The 17,879-nt window shown below is 37.1% G+C and overlaps 1 protein-coding gene across 3 annotated transcripts in view; it reads left to right on the top strand.

Annotated features, from left to right (window-relative positions):
* Window positions 1-16,261, top strand: part of STK33 (serine/threonine kinase 33) — a 169,076-nt gene extending 152,815 nt beyond the window's left edge. For all 3 annotated transcript variants that reach the window (XM_081239357.1, XM_081239355.1, XM_081239356.1), the window contains one exon: window positions 15,433-16,261. In XM_081239357.1, the coding sequence (XP_081095483.1) occupies window positions 15,433-15,642 (210 nt within the window). In that variant the 3' untranslated portion in view covers window positions 15,643-16,261. The remainder of the gene's footprint in view (window positions 1-15,432) is intronic.
* Window positions 16,262-17,879: the final 1,618 nt, after the last annotated feature.

Here is a 17,879-nt window from a genome sequence, read left to right on the forward strand (position 1 = left end):
ATGGGACTTGCCATGCTGTTCTCAGCTACTTCCAATTAGGGAACAGAAGAATTGGAATTTGAGGTTCTTGTGGATGCTAGAACTATACTCAGTGGATTGAAAATTTAAGAATATAGATTTCTACTCATCAACAAGAAGAACTTTTCCACAATCAGAGCTCACTTGCAATAGCACAGGCTGGGCCATGGATAGTAAACCCTACCTTTCAATCATTGGAAGCATTCATGCAGACTCTGGAAAGCTACTTGTTACAAATGCTGTAGCAGGAATTTCTCCAAGATGGGTAGGAGTTTGCCCTGGATGTCCTTTAAGGGACTCTCCTATGCTTAGGTTTTGGCTGTGATATCTTGGGAGGAATACCTTACCTTATTTGGGAATTTTTCTGAAAAGTGTTACCCCTTAAAAGAAAGACTTCTCATCCATATTAAATTTTTCACTGATTTTTATGAATAAATATGTTACTTTGTTAATTATATTGAAGTTGAGTTTATGTTAAGAAATTACTTCTTTTATTTTTTTCAAATCTTCATTAACAGTAAATAGTGGAGTATAAGGCCTAACGTGATAACTGAAAATAGTGTAGGCCATTTAGTCTTGAGTCCACACAGGATTCATATAGTAACTAATATTCTTAAGAGAGAAATTTTAATTTTATTAAAAATCATTCTATGAAGGGCTTCCCTGGTGGCTCAGTGGTTAAGAATCCTCCTACCAATGCAGGGGACATGGGTTCGAGCCCTGGTCCGGGAAGATCCCACATGCCGCAAAGCAAATAAGTCCGTGTGCCACAACTACTGGGCCTGCGCTCTAGAGCCTGCAAGCCACAACTACTGAGCCCATGCACCTAGAGCCCGTGCTCTGCAACAACAGAAGCCACCGCAGTGAGAAGCCGACTCACCGCAATGAAGAGTAGCCCCTGCTCGCTGCAACTAGAGAAAGCCCGAGCACAGCAACAAAGATCCAACACAGCCCCAAATAAATAAATAAATAAATAAATTTTTAAAAAAGAGAAAAAAATCACTCTATGAATATTGAAATATTTCCCACAGGAAAAATTTATTTGTTAAAATTAGATTATATGGATAATTTGATATGATAAATAATTTATACTTACGAAATTAAAGAGATGTATATGATTATTTTTCCATTAAAATATTTGAAATTTGGCTTTAAATAGAAATCTGCCAGCAGTTCCTGCTTTCCATTGTATCATTGTTCTCTATTCTGAAGAATCTCATAAATCCATTTAGAGCTTCTGATTTTGTATTTCTCACAAGCCAGTGTCATCATATTTTTTAGATAAGTGGCAAAGCACTTGAAAAACCGGCAGAGAAAGTGAGGAATTATTAAAAACAAAAACAGTTGAACCAAGCACCTTCCTCTTTCTCTGAGTAACTGTTCCTTAGTTCCAAATGCCCTGGGCATTATGGAAAAATACAGTGTGTATCTCCTCACTGTTCATGTTTGGACTAAGGTATCACACTTCACTTTTTCAAACTTATTTTTGACTAGTTGACATTTGTTAATGTCCTTTTTTTTTCTTTTCACTTTCAACCTTTAGTTTGTTTTAGGTAACTGTGTTTTTTGAAAATAGAAGTGTTCTCTCTTATATATCTTGTATTTTACAGGCTGAGTACATCTAGATAACGTTTTGTGTTATCGGTAACCCTCTGAATTCCCTACAATGGGTTCTTTTTTTTATAGTTTTTTTTTTTTTTTTTTTTGGCTCTATGTGGGCCTCTCACTGTTGTGGCCTCTTGAATTGCGGAGCACAGGCTCCGGACGCACAGGCTCAGCGGCCATGGCTTACGGGCCCAGCCGCTCCGAGGCATGTGGGATCTTCCCGGACTGGGGCACGAACCCATGACCCCTGCATCGGCAGGCGGACTCTCAACCACTGCGCCACCAGGGAAGCCCTACAATGGGTTCTTAGTCTATTCTGTCAGACAGACCCAAGACTTAATTCCTACAGCAGCATTTACTCATCTTCAAATGAGACACATTGCTTATTGCAGGAACATGCCTTTCGACGTTCAATTCTTAGTGATTTCCCATAAGTAGTACAGTACTTTCATTGTTCATTAAGCTCAGAAAACAATTGAAGAGAAATGAATGTCTGTAATTAAAATGCACCCCCCCATAACCATAGAGGGAGGGACTAGCAACTCTGGATGTGATAGAAGTATATTTGCATTACAGAATTCTTGCTTCATAAAGGAAAAACTTCTTAGTTGTTAAATTGTTTATTGAACACAGTCTTGAATATACTTGTTTAGTGAAAATGGAAGATTTTTGTGATCATTTTTCTTGACTGAAAAAACATGGCCTTTACAGAATCATAGGAGATGGTATGTGTAGCAGATACTTTATCTAGTCTAGAAAGTAGAAAGGCAAGCTGGCTTAGAAACTTTGAAAAGTTATTTTGATCAATGAAATGTGTTCATTAGCAGTTCTTCAAAGTCAAGGAATATTTGAATTTAAATAAGATTGAAATTAAACGGTTGAACTATGTGGTATATTGACCTGTTGCTGTGAGGAAAAAGTCAAGTTTTCTTAGTATTTTAGTTGAGTAAGATAAAAATTTTCTTTTCTTAACATATTAAATCTTAGTTCCCTGAGCCCATGTGAATCATGTGAACATTTGGTGGTGCTTCCATATTTCTGGCACACTTTTATACTCCAATATTGAAGCATTGTAATCTAGCATATATGCCCAAGCATTCCATTTAAAATATCCTACTGGTTAAAAGCACAAGCTCCAGATCTAGGCTGCCTGGATTCAAATCCTGGCTTCACCACTTATAAGCTTTAGGACCTTGGGCAAGTCTCTAGGCCTCTGTTTCCTCATATCTAAAATGGGAAAAATAATGACATCAACCAAGGACTAAATGAAATCATGCATGTAACACGCTTGACATATAGTAAGCACTCATTAATGTTAGCTATTATTAATTTTATTATTATATTGCTAAAGAACTTGCATAGAATATTGCTAAAATTCCATGTTCTTTCCTGTCTGCTTTAAGGCTCCTTTGGGCATAGGTGTGGGAATAAACTAATGAACAAACTAAGAAATATTTTCAAAAGTGGTAAGATGATGCTTCCAACCTCATTTGCCCTCTGAGTTTGGTGAGATCCCTAGGGCACTGTGGTAGATTGGATTATTTTTCCCAATTATTTTATTTATTTATTTTTTTTGCAGTACGCGGGCCTCTCACTGTTGTGGCCTCTCCTGTTGCGGAGCACAGGCTCCGGACACGCAGGCTCAGCGGCCACGGCTCACGGGCCTAGCCGCTCTGCGGCATGTGGGATCTTCCCGGAGCGGGGCACGAACCCACGTCCCCTGCTTCGGCAGGCGGACTCTCAACCACTGCACCACGAGGGAAGCCCCATTTTTCCCAATTATTTAAAACCTCTGTAAGGGATCTGTACATTCATACCCTTTGCCATGTGGTTTTTCTCCCTATTAGAGTAGATGTATATTTTCTCACCTCACTAATGTTGATCTTAGCTGTATGAGACTGACTTTAGCAAATGATATGTTAGGAGGTGTGATGTAAGCAGAGACCTTAAAAGTGTTTGCATGATTTAGCTTGCTCTCTTGTATTTCTGCCACCTGCCATGAGAAGAACATGACTGCAGAAGCCACAGTTCCTGGAATTATGAAGATCTGTGAACAGACTTGAACCCAATACAAAGCCTGAAGTCTAGCCTAGCACCACCAAGCAAAAATTAATGTTTATTGTTAGAACATACTGAGACTCTTATAGTTCTTTGTTAGGTAGTTGTACAGAAAAGAGTTAACATAGCAGGCCTAAACTGCTATCCTTGAAAAGTCCTGCTTGCCAGGTTGGCCCTTGGCTGGCTTTTGGGAACTTAGATTTTGGAACAGTGGCTACCATTAACTGATAAGAATGATTAATTGTGCCTAAACTGTGCAAACAATATGGTTTATGCTGAGCACCTGCTTTCCTTCTGGGAGTCTGGGATTTCGCTAGGTGCTAGGCAGAGGTTGCCTACATGACCAGCTCCCAGTAAAAACCCTGGGTGCTGAGTCTCTTCGAGCTTCCCTGGTTGACAACATTTCACATGTGTTGTCACAACTTGTTGCTGGGGTAATTAAGTGCATCCTATGTGACTCCTGGGAGAGGACTCTTAGAAGCTTAAACATGGTTTCCACTGGACTTCTCCTCAAGTGTCTTTTCACTTTGCTAATTGTGCTCTGCATCCTTTCACTATAATAAATCATAGCAATGAGTACAACTATATGCTGAGTTCTGTGAGTCCTCCTAGTGAATAACGGAACCTGGAGACCTCCCAAACACAGTAGCATAGCTGCAGCAATAGCTGACTAATACAGGTACTAGTTATTCATTGTGCTAACATGAATTTTGACCTGTTGTTGTTTGATCTAATGCTATTGGCAATTCCAGTTGCTAGTTTGGATTCATAAGCTTCCATAAACAATAAGGCTTTTGTCTGTACTTCTATTCCCAGTAGAATCTCCTGTGTAAGGCCTAGGTTTCACCACGGGTTTAGCCAGACGTCCATGGTTGAAGGGATATATTAGTGAATCCTTTCAAATCATTTCCCTGCTCTCCCAAGCCTGGCTTCTGCCCAGCTCCTCTTAGAGATTATAGCTCCTAGTATATGCTTATGTATATTTTACCCTGTGGAGAACCAACCCATTGGGTTGGGTTATAAAAAATATTGCTTCAATTTCAAATGTATTAATTTGGTTCCACTCATCTCTTATCCTGCCTTTATGCTATGATTGTCACATGTATTACATCTATGTAATTATAAACCCTACAAAACTATGTTTTAATTTTTGCCCTAAATAGTTGTATTTCCAAGAAATTAAAAGGAAAATTGTCTTTTATATTTACCCAGATATTTACCATTTCTGATGCTCTTCTTTCCTTTCTGAAAATCTAAGCTTCCATTTAGTATCATCTCCCTTCAGCCTGATGAACTCCCTTTGCATTTCTTGTATTGCATGTCTGCTAGCGATGAATTCTCTCAGTTTTCTTTTATCTAAAAATGTCTTTATTTTGTCTTAATTTTTGAAGGACGTTTTCTCTGTTTACAGAGTTCTGGTTTGACAGGTAATTTTGGTCCACACTTTAAAGATGTTATTCTTCTGCCTTCTGGAATCCAGATTCTCAGATAAGAAGTCACTGGTAATTTGAAATGTTCTTTTCGTATATGTAATGTGTCACTTTTCTCTGAATGTTTTCGAGATCCTCTCTTTGTCTTTGGTTTTCAGCAGTTTGACAATCATATTGCTAGGAATGTACTTCACATTTATCTTGCTTGGGATTTGCTGAACTTCTTGAATCTGTATTTCTGTCTTTTGCTAAGTTTGGGAAATCTTGTGATTACTTTTTCCTTTTTTTTTTCTGAGAGTCTTAATCACTCATATGTTAGACCACTTGATATTGTTCAATAAGTCCCTGAGGCTGTATTGACTTTTTTCAATCTGTTCTTTAAATTGGATACGTTCTGTTGATCTATCTTCAGTTTTACTCTTTGCTCTGTTGTCTCCATGTTCCTGTTAAACCTATCTGGTGAATATTTAATTTCAGATATTATATTTTATTCTAAAATTTTCATTTGGTTCTTTTTTATTATTTCTGTTCCTTTATGGAGAGCTGCTTTATTCATCAAATAAATTTTCACTTTACATCATTGATAATAGTGATGATAACTGCTTTAAAATCCTTGTTTGCCAATTCCAATATCTGGGTCATCTCAGGGTCTGTCTCTATTGATTGTTATTTCTGTTGAGGAATTTGAGGAATTTTGGATTGTATCCTAGACATTGGGAATGTTGTGTTGTACTGGCTCTTGATTTGACTATGTTCTTCCAAAAAGTGTTGACCTTTCTGTTTTAGCAGGCAATTAGTAGATTGGATAAAAACTGAAAATTGCCTCTTAGCCAGCAGTTCAAATCTTAGATTGGTTCATTTATCTTTAGCTGAGCAGAATTTAGGATTCCCCCTTTCTGGCTATCTCCTTTAAGGAATTCCCTCACTATTCTTTGGTGTCTGTGGTTGCTTTGAATTCCATCCTTTAGTTCTTTAGATCAGAGAGAGAGAATTGTGAAAGCATCTGGAGTAGAGGATGGGGGCATGTTGCCATCAAAGGAACAACTTTTGACAGCCCAACAGAAATAATGGAAGCCAGAAGACAAAGGAATTATATTGTTAAACCGCTAAATGGAAAACAATACAAAACAAAAAACCTGCCAACTTGGAATTCTGTATCTGGTGATAATTTCCTTCAAAGATAAAAATAAAAAGGTTTTCAAATATGTAAAAGATGAGAGAATTTTTACCAGCCTATCTTACTATAAGAAATACTAAAAGAAAAGTTTCAAAGTGAAAGAAAATGATCCCAGATGAAAGTAACTGTAGGAAAATATGAAGGGCATTGGCAAGAGTAAACATGTGAGTAAATATAAAATAATGTTGACTGTTTAAAACAGTAGCAATAATAATAAGAACTAAGCTTTCATCTCAATAAGCTAGAAAAAGAACATCAAATTAAGCACCCTCCTAACAAAAATAGTAGGAAGGAAATAATTTTTAAAAGAACATATTATGAATCATTTAATGCTAATACATTGGAAAATTTATATGAAATGGTCAAATTCCTTTAAAATACACCTAAACAGATACACAAAAATAGAAAATTTAAATAGTTCTATTCTTATTTTTTAAAAACTGAATTTGTAATTAAGAACTTGCTGGTGTAGAAAACTCCAGTCCCAAATAATTTCACTGGTTAGTTCCTCCAAATATTTAAGAAGGAAGGAGGAGAAAGCTTATGACACAAACTCTTGAGACTATTTCCCAACTCATTTATAAGGAAGGCATAACATTATGATCAAGTGTATAGTATATTCCAGGAATGTAAGTTTGGATTAACATCCAAAAATCCATCAGTGTAATTCACCATATTAATAAGTAAAGGAGAAAAGCCATATAGTTATCTCAATAATTTTGAAAAAAGCATTTGATAAAATTCAACACTCAAGCATGAGAAAAACCCTCAGCAGATTAGGGACAGATGGGAACTTTCTTTTACATACTAAGGGATTTTTACCAAAAGAAAAGAAAAGAAAACCCCTCTAAAGCTAATATAATTCTTAATGGTGAAATATTGAACACTTTTCCACTGAAGATAGGAGATAGATAAGGTTTTTTTTTTTTTTTTTTTTTTTTTTTTGTTACACGGGCCTCTCACTGTTGTGGCCTCTCCCCTTGCGGAGCACAGGCTCCGGATGCACAGGCTCAGCGGCCATGGCTCACGGACCCAGCCGCTCCGTGGCATGTGGGATCTTCCTGGACCGGGGCACGAACTCATGTCCCCTGCATCGGCAGGCGGACTCTCAACCACTGCGCCACCAGGGAAGCCCTCTATTTCTTTTTAACATTGTACTACAGGTCTTAGCCAATGCAACAAAGCAAGTAAAAGAAATAAAATTATATAGATTGGAAAGGAAGAATAAAACTGTGGCTACCTGCAAATGCCATGGTTGTGTACATAGAAAATCCCCAGGAATCTTCAGAAATTGAACTCAAAGTGCAAGATGCAAGATTTGTATACTAAACAATGAATTGTATTTTTATATACTAGCAATGAACAATTGGAAAACAAAAGCTTTTTAAACCATTTAACATATTATTGTAAAACATAAAATATTAGTGATAGATCTAACAAAATATATGTGAAATATATATACCAACCCCCACACCATATTGCTGAGTGAAATTGAAGAAGGCTGACATATATGGAGAGATATACCATGTTCATGGACTGGAAGATTTGATACTATTAAGATGTCTCCCCAAACTGATTTATAACTTTAAAACAACCCCAAGTGAAATCTAGGGCTTTTGCTTTTCTGATAGAAATTGACAAGTTGCTTCTAAAATTTATTTGGGAATATGTAAGACCTAGAACAGCCGAAATAACATGAAAAGAACAAAGTTGGAGAACTTATATTATCTGATTTCAACATTTACTGTGTAGCTTCAGTAATCAATACAGTGTGATATTGGTTTAAGAGTAGATAACTAGATCAATGAAACAAAATCAAGAGTCTAGAAAGAGACCTACACTTATGAGGTCAATTGATTTTTTACAGATATTTCAAAGCCATTCAATGGAGAAAGGATAGTTTTTTCAATAAATGGTGCTAGAATAATAGTACATCTATATGGGAAAATAATAACTTTGACCCCCCCTAGCTCACACTGTATACAGAAATTAGTTTAAAAGCTAAACTATAAAGCTCTTATGAGAAAACATAGGATAATATCTTCCAACCAGAGAGTAGTCAAAGATTTCTTAAAACACAGAAAGCCCTTTAAAAATGGATAAAATAGACTTCAGCAAAAGTAAACATATTAGCTCATCTAAAGCATATTAAGAAAAGAAATAAGCAAGTCACAGACAGGGAAAAAATATTTGCAATAAAATATCTGACAAAGGACTTGTATCCAGAATATAAAGACAATTCCTACAACTCAATAATAAAAAGACAACTCATTTTTTTAAATGGCCATAAGACTTGAACAGACACTTCAGATAGAAAGATATATAAGTAGTCAATAAGCATATGAAAAAAAGTGCAACATCATTAGTTATCAGGAAAATGCAAATGATATCAGGAAAAGTTACAATGACATATCACTACACTCTTTCTAGAATGCCCAAAATTTAAAAGGACTGACAACTCGAAATTTTAGCAAATATTGGAGCAACTGGAATTTTCCTACATTGCTGGTGGGAATACAAAATGGTGCATTCCTTTTGGAATACAGTTGGGCAGTTACTTATAAAGTTAAGCATTTACTTACCATTTACCCAGCAATCCCAAATGTAAGTTCAAAAAAGGATTAGTAGAATATGTTTATAGCAGCTTTACATAAAAAAAGAGCCTCAAACTGGGAACAGCCCCAATATTCACTAATAGAAGAATAGATAAACAAATTGTGACATATTCATACAATGGAATACTGCTTGACAATAAACAGGAATGAACTACTAATACACAGATGAATCTCAAAAATGGTATAATACTATGAGAATTTATAACTATCTCAATAAAAATTTCAATTAAAAACATGTTAAGCAAAAGAAACAAGGCACAAAAGAGTACATACTGTATGTTATTTTGTTTATATGAAGTTTTAGAAAAAACAAAAGTAATTTATGTTGAAAAATGTCAGAACACTTATAGCCCCAGGATGGGAGGGAGTTGACTGGGATGTGGCATGAGGGAACTTCTTGGGGAATTGTTCTATTTCTTGATTGGGGTGTTGGTTATATAGCTCTATGCATTATCAAAACTCATCAAACTATACTTTTGAGATTTGCACATTCTACTGTATGTAAATTATACTTTAATTAAAAAGAAAAGAGATATTTATATCTTTCTCTAATTTACAAGTTAGATTTTGTTTTCATTAACGCCATAGAAGGCCCTGCTCTTTATGTGGGTAGGCTTATATAAGAAATCTATGTTTGGAAGTCAATTTCTCTTCTTCCCTTTGCTTTTTTTTCCCCCTTCCTTCCTCTTCCTTCCAAAAACCGCAGGAATGTGAAAGAAAGTGGGTGACCATTGCAAGTAAAACTATAGCTGAAAACTTATATCCGAATATTCTGTCACTTGGACCTTGTGCAGGCCTATAATTTGAATGTGTGACTCTAGAAATGGTTGCTATGGTGATAAACCACTTGACTTAAATAGCATGTATTTTACTCAAAATTTAGAGAAATGGTAACAGTTTCTAGTAATTGTGCACTGGTATTAACTTGCAGGGATATGCCTAGAGCTTACAGGTTTTGCATCCATTATCACCAGATGAGTTCATCAAGTTAAAGTTATGCCAGTGAATAATGAAATATGTGTATTTAGCCCATTTTTTCTGGTTATATATCTCCCCTTGCACACATGGAGCCCCCTTTTCAAGATTAATAATATCATCTGGAGAAATCAGGCCCAGGGTGCTGAACTACAAAAAGATGGAACCAGAGGGAACCTTGTAAGGTCATCTTTTCTATCATTGTGCCTCTAGTAGGAATGACTATTCTTCAGCAGTCCCACATGGTAAGAGTCTGTCAAAGATGAGGAACAACTGAAATGCTGCTTGGGGGAGCCCCTGGTGTAACCATCCTGACTGCAGCACTCAGAGATGCTGTCTGGCTTCATGGTGCTGAAATCTTACCCCTTCTGCATTTTAAAATTGTGATTATATATGTGTGTGTGTGTGTGTGTAAATATATATGTATATATATCCTCTTATTCTTTATATTTTTAGGTTGAAGAACTCTCTCATAAAGAACCTCCACCCATTAGCACATCAGTAGCCTGTCTGTAAACCTTCTCTGGTCCCTTTATATCTATTCAGACTGGTTGCAGTATTTCAGATATGAATTCTTCGTGATAAATAAGGATAGAAGAATTTTTTTCTTTGATTTCTAAGATGCTTTCTGATGATAGCCAGGTTCTCTTGGTCACTGTGAAATGGTATAGTACACCAGTATCTTTAGAGAACAGTCTACAATGATTTTTAAATCCTCTCTTGGAAAACAGTCTACAGTGTTTTTTAGATCCTCTTTTGGACTGATAATTATGACCAACAGTCTCATAATGATCATTTAGATAGACTCTTTCCCCCTAGAACTGAATATTGAAATTCCTCTCTCATCTTTCTCTCCCTTTGTACAATCTTATGGGAGCTTATCACCTTCCATATTGCCTTTCATGACCTGGAAGATCCTAGTAACTTCTATAGCCTTGGCAACTTCACTTTCCATTTCTCTGTTCTATTACTTACAGAACTGTAAAATTGCATCAGTTACAGCATAGATCCCTGAAGAATCCCATCAACTCTGAGAGAAGAAAAATAGAAACTTAAAATTTAGGTAACCTATAACCTACAGAAGAAATCCTTTTAAAAATCCTAGAGAAAAGCCTGGAAGTTGGAATTTGCCTTGGCTGTTTATATTCCAAGGAGATGAGAGGCTTGGCTCTTGGTCAAGAAAGCTGTAACTTGGTCTGAAGGGCATCATGTCGGCCAGCCTTCGTCCGTGTTTTATCAGCATCAGAGAACAGTTTTAGTGAGGGGATATTTAAGAAGGGAGACTCAGTCTTTAGGAAAGCTCTTAGGATTCTGATTCCTAAATAATGGCATCCTAAACTTAATGAAACTGCAAATTAGCAAAGAGAAATGGTAAAGTACATACACACATAATATTTTACAAGGTACACACATATACACAGAAGCTTTTAAGCATTTGCAATAAATATTTGCATTTAGGTAAATAGACTTGCATTGATATTACCAGGGAGTTAAGGAACAAACATTGTGATTTGTTTCCATGCAGCCAGTTTTAGGCTGATTTTGAAGCTCAATTAAAATATGGTTGACAAAAAATATTTGCAAACAATGCTACCAACAAGGGATTAATTTACAAAATATACAAACAGCTCATACAGCTTAATACAAAAAAACCCCCAAAGAACCCAATCAAAAAATGGGCAGAAGACCTAAATAGACATTTCACCAGAGAAGACATATAGATGGCCAAAGACACATGAAAAGATACTCAGTCTCACTAATAATTATTAGAGAAATGCAAATCAAAACTACAATGAGATATCACCTCATACCAGTCAGAATGGCCATCATTAAAAAGTGTACAAATAATAAATGCTGGAGAGGGTGTGGATAAAAAGGAGCCCTCCCACACTATTTGTGGGAATGTAAATTGGTGCTGCCATTATGGAGAACAGTATGGAGGTTCCTTGAAAAACTAAAAATAGAGCTATCATATGATCCAGCAATCCCACTGCTGGGCATATATCCAGAGAAAACCATAATTCAAAGAGATGCATGCACCCCTATGTTCATACCAGCACTATTTAAAATAGCCAAGACGTGGAAGCAACCTAAATGTCCATCAACAGGTGAATGGATAAAGAAGATGTGGTACACAGACACACACACAATGGAATATTACTCAGCCATAAAAAAGAATGAAATAATGCCATTTGCAGCAACATGGATGGACCTAGAGATTATCATATTAAGTGAAGTAAGTCAGACAGAGAAAGGTAAATATGTAATATCACTTATATGTGGAATCTAAAAAAATGATACAAGTGAACTTATTTACAAAGCAGAAATAGACTCACAGACATAGAAAACAAACTTAGGGTTACCAAAGGGGATACTCGGAGCAGGGGGAGAGACAAATTAGGAGTTTCAGATTAACATATACATGCTACTATGTATAAAATAGGTAAACAACAAGGACCTATATATAGCACAAGGAACCATACTCATATCTTGTAATAACCTATAATGGAAAAGAATCTGAAAAAGAATATATGTATAACTGAATCACTTTGCTGTACACGTGAAAGTAACACATTGTAAATTAACTATACTTCAATTAAAAAATAGATTCATAATAACAAAAACATGGTTGACTATATTAGTTTTAATATGTATTAAATACCAAACTGAAAAAGAAATAAGAAAATAGGTACTCATAATGTTGCTGGTAAGAGTATAAGTTGGTACAACTGCAGTAGAAGGCAATATGGTGATGTCTTTCAAAATCACAAATCCATACAACTTGTAACTCAGAAGTTCTACTTCTAAAATATATATCCTGTAGATCTATTTACACATGTACACAGTGACACAAGTACAAGGTTATTCACAGCAACATTATTTTTACTAGTTAAGATTGGAAACAACCTGAATGTCCATTATCAAGGAACTGGCTACATAAATTATGGTACATTCAAACAAGAGAACACTGCATAGCTGAAAAAAGAATGAGAACTCTTTTATGTACTGACGTGGAATGATGCTCAAGATAATTGTTAGTTTAAAAAAATCAAGGTGTAAAAGAGTGTTTACAGTGGGCTACCATTTGTGTAATAAAGTGAGAGTGAAGTGCGTCAATATATGGATTCGATTGAACCATATGAAATTGCCATTATTAGGCTGTTTTGACCTGCGAAAATGATGACCACTTCCATTTGGTTCCACCTAATATTTGCTTGAAGTTACATAAAATCTCTTCGGAAATGTGCACTGTGAACTGATAGTATTCGTTGTCTTGGATGGGAGGCAGAGCGGAGTTAACTAGGGGGCGAGGAGGAGATTTTGAACGCTGTGAATATTAAATCATGGGGATGTACTACCTCTTTAAAAACTGATTCACTTAAAAATTATATATAAGTAAATAAAATAGATAAGTGTGGCTGAGTAATCATCATTTTCTCATCTTGCTCTAGAATGAAACAGAAATATCATGTTCCTACACTGAAGCAACCAAACAGTTTAGTTTCGTTTCCTTTTTCCTTCCACTTTGCCAGAAGATTCTGCAAATAATCTTAAGATATCTTATCCAGGAAGAAATCAGAGCCTTTCTTTAGTGTTTTTGAAAAAAAGAAGACAATATCTATATCACTAATCCTGCCCATAGAGACTTTGAGTATTTCTTCCCAGTGACTTCAACTTCTGAGTCTACTTTAACGACGCAAGTACATTAATTAGCAAATGGAACCGTGAAGAAGAATGGAAATGTTAAACCAGATATGAATATGAACACGTTAAAAAGAAAATGACTGAGTCTCTATTCCTATTCCATAGATTATTTGTTGTAGTGGACATGATGAAAAACATTTCCTCAGCTACTCAGATGATAACTCAAGAGGTGGAAATGCCAAAAGAGAGAAGGTTAAACTTAGATTCACCTTTTAAAAGGATTTGTATGTCAAGTGACTTAAATTTTTATGAATTGAAATGTCCAAGCTAGGGACCAGTTCTGTACTAAACAAAGCAGCTTGTCTTTAGCCAGACACTGGAACGTCAGGGGTGTTGTACTCTCACCCTGTTGCTAAACGAAAGGCGTTTTCAAGGAGAAGACACAACCTGTATTACTGAAGGCTAACACATTTTGTTTTCTGTTTCTTGAAAGAATACACAGAGAAGCAACCCAGAAATTTTCCTGAGAAAATGAATCTATACAGAAAAGGACCTCTTAACATTTCCAAATTTATACAAATTAATTTTCCAATGTGCAAAATTACCAGCTCAAGAATTAGCATATACTGTTATAAAGTCATACAAGAATGATAGTTTGAAGAGGCACATATTTAAGGACTGTCTGCAGTAAGCAAACATCTGGTAAATTTTCTCTTTTCTCAAAATATAGGTACCAAAAATCCATAAATGACCTGAGGTTTTGCTGCAGCCCTAGGAGTTCATTTATTCATTGGACAAATATGTACTACTACTGTATATAAAACATGGTCACTTGTATCACAAGAGTGATCAAAAAACAACACACACACACACCAGGTTTATTTGTTTTGTGTTACATGTAATCTTTTCACATTCTTTGAAAATTGTTAACCTGATTATTCACTCATGTGTATGCTTTCAGTTAACCAGAGTATTAAACTTACGAGCCCTTTCCCAGCTCATTCTGTGTAAATGAGAACTCGCTGCATCTATAGCTCCGTGTCTCATCCCCCATCCTGCTTGTGCAGGTCTCCTGAGACGTTCTCTGCTGTTTTAGAACTCTATGCCCAGCTTCATTTAATGGGAAGTGAGCATTTTTAAAATGGGTCTAAGGTCAAAATGGACTCTGCTTCCCTCACAACGGCAGGATTAGAGACCGTTTCCTCTACTGTGGGGTGCAGTGACCTGAGAAAACACAATTGCCTGTTAAAATTCCTTCTACTTGTTTCATGCTTTAAAGCTCACAGAGTACTTTCGTGGCTACCACCTTAGTTCATTCTCATAATAAGCCCATGTAGTAAATGTGCAAATACCTTTTTCCTCATTTAACAGTGAGGCATCAAGACTATAGAAGGTCTCCAGACCTGCCCAAGTGGTGTGACTGGGGTTAGAAGCCAGTCCCTGGAATCAATGCAGAGAATGGTGAGCATGTGAGGAGTGGGCCACATGCAGCAACTTTATACCCAGGTTAGAAAGAATAATCATGATGTGCTTGTCAGGGAATCCATACAAATGTCAAAACTCATCTAGAAATCCGTAAAGATGAATGATTACAACTCTGTCCAGATGAACTTGCCTGTGTGAATGGTACCAGGTATTTACTTTCATTTTGCAGGGCAGTGGATCTGAAGTTGTGCCTGTAGTTTGCTCTACCCCAGACACTAAACAATTCAGTTTTCTTGAAGATGTTAAAGGAGCTTTCTTTGGCATTCAATAACAGTTTCACAATGTTATTAGTTTATATCTCACATCCTAAGAGAGCTCCAACTTGCACATCCTAGACAACTTTGTAGCCCCTTGCTTCTTTGAATTGATGTGGATTGCTTTGTGTCTGCAAAATTAATCCAGGCCTTTTTTTTTATATTTCTAGCCCACTGCTTATGAAAAGACTTCTGTGCCCAGTAAGAAGGAAAACATGGATGACTTGGACATGAGTTACTCAAGTTACATATCTAGCAGACTCCCTTCGGCTGAACTCAAGGGAGAAATAGAGAAACCCCCTGCGACTTCAAGCCAAGGAACAGCAACCAAAGGCACTGCTAAATCCATTGCCCTGCCTAGAACCAAAAAGAAACTCTAACAATGCTGAACAGTACAGAAACAGAGCTGCTCTTTCTAGTGCAATGAGGGTTTAGGAGGGGAAAAGGACAATAGTATGCCGAGCTTTCAGTGTTTCAGCTGCTCTGAGCCCTGCCAATGTTTGCACCAGTTTTAAAATTGAAGCAGTCAACTCCAAAGTGGGGTTAAAGGGCAGCCAGCAACAGGCTAGATGGCTTGTGCAGCTGAAATCAACCCGGGGTGTTTTCGAGAGTTGTTCAGAGGAGTGGATGCCCTCAAAGCAAGGCTGTGGGCACACTTGCCCAGTTGTACTCAAATTCTTACATTTAGGCACAATTATTTATAGCGGAAACTGAGAGCCAGATATGGTAATGGGGGTTCCAAATGATTATGTGCACTTTGCACTAGAAGATATGTTAGGAAATTACTAATAAACTTGTCTATAGCGTAACAGCAGAAGTGCTTCAGCCATTCACGTGTGTTCTTGTGATTTTAGGTTGCTGTAGATTGTTTAAGACAGCTTATTTTAAATGTAGAAAAATAGATTTTGTAACTGTTTGCCATTAACATGCTGCTAAATTCCCAATGTATCGATCGAATCAATAAAAAAACAGATGTTACGTTAATTTTTACGTGAACAAGAGGTGACTATAGTCAGGTCCTCTAAGCCCTAAAAAGCAAATTTTGAGCTTGGCCTCCTGCTGCAAAGGTAGGCACACATCTTTGGGGATGGTCATGAGGCCGGACACAGGGGAAGGTACATCATTCCTCTTAGTATTATAGGTCTCTCCTTTGCAGCTGGACAAATAGTTTTGTCATTCTAGGTCACACTGGGTGAAGAAATGCTTCCCTTGGCCTCACAGACAAACTCTGAGGAAGCAATTTGCATCTGCTTTTGCCTTTATAAAGTAGTAACCTAGGTTCATTCCAGCTCCTCGTGGGATTGTCACTTAGGCCTCCAAAATGCCCCACACCTGGCCAGCTGAGCAGGTACTAGTTGCATGTAAATCCCCTCAATGGCTGAAGGTAGTAGACGTGCTTCTAGTGATAAATTTGGAAGACACCGTCCAGCCTCCAAATGGGTCAGAGATAACACTGACGTATGTTGCCCCTGGCTGAGTAGTTTGGCCAGTATTTTCTCAGTGCCTTCAATGTGCTTCCCCAGGGGAATCTGCCAGCTTTACTTTAAAACTGGAGTTGAAGCTTCTTCAAGGTCTTTCTCCTTTCTGACTATTACTTCCAGTCCCGCCAGGAGCCCATAAACCATCTCTCCAGGATTAGTGAGCCATCTTTGAGGAGCGTATTCTGTTCACCTGCAGAGAAGCCAGTCTCAGCTGAGTGGAGATTTACCTTTCCCAGAGGTGCTCCCAGAGGCAGAGGTGAGTTGACTGGTCTCCCGGCAGAAAAGCCAACCGAGACAGTGGCTTGGATTCTGTCCTTCCCCTGGGCCTGAAAATGGGATAGTCCCTGTGTTCAAAACTGCTCTTATTTTCATGGTGATACCTTCTTCTGTATCATGTATTGGAGAACTCTTGTTAAATTGAATAGGATCCCAATTTCTATCCACATTTCTCTTCAGTCTTTTTTTTTTAGTTGTTTTACAATGTTGTGTTAGTTTCTACTGTACAGCGAAGTAAAGTAGAGTTCCCTGTGCTATACAGCAGGTTCTCATTAGTTATCTCTTTTACACGTATTAGTGTGTATATGTCAATCCCAATTTCCCAGTTCATCACACCCCCCACTTTCCCCCCGTTTGTTCTTTACATCTGTGTCTATTTCTGCCTTGCAAACCGGTTCATCTGTACCATTCTCTTCAGTCTTAAATTACTGATACTGCTCAGTAAACTTGAGCAAAGGTCCAGAACTAAGCACTAAGTGAAAGGTGAGGTCATTTTATAACCTTTTAGTACGTCTGTACCTTTTCCCACCCCAGCACCAGGCCAGGCCAACTGTCCATCTACCAGAAAATGCGTTCTGTTAGCTGTCCTCTCTCCAGACCTTCACTTGATTTACATAGAATCATTTTGACTGGGACTTAGCTCACTCTTTCTAAAGAGAATTTTCGTATTATTTCTATTTGTTATTTATTTGTATGGAACACACTTGGGCCAGGCCATATCTGAGCTTTGTTTTCCAACTGTGTACCTCTTTACTATCTGGGGATCTGTGGCCTTGCTTTCTCCATTTACTTTCATGGCTGTGAAAATAGTTACTCTTCTGTTTCAGATGTGTTTTCAGTGACAGATAGGCCCACTCCAA

The sequence above is a fragment of the Mesoplodon bidens genome (genome assembly GCF_964165515.1).
Source record: "Mesoplodon bidens genome assembly, chromosome: 7".
NCBI lineage: Eukaryota > Metazoa > Chordata > Mammalia > Artiodactyla > Ziphiidae > Mesoplodon > Mesoplodon bidens.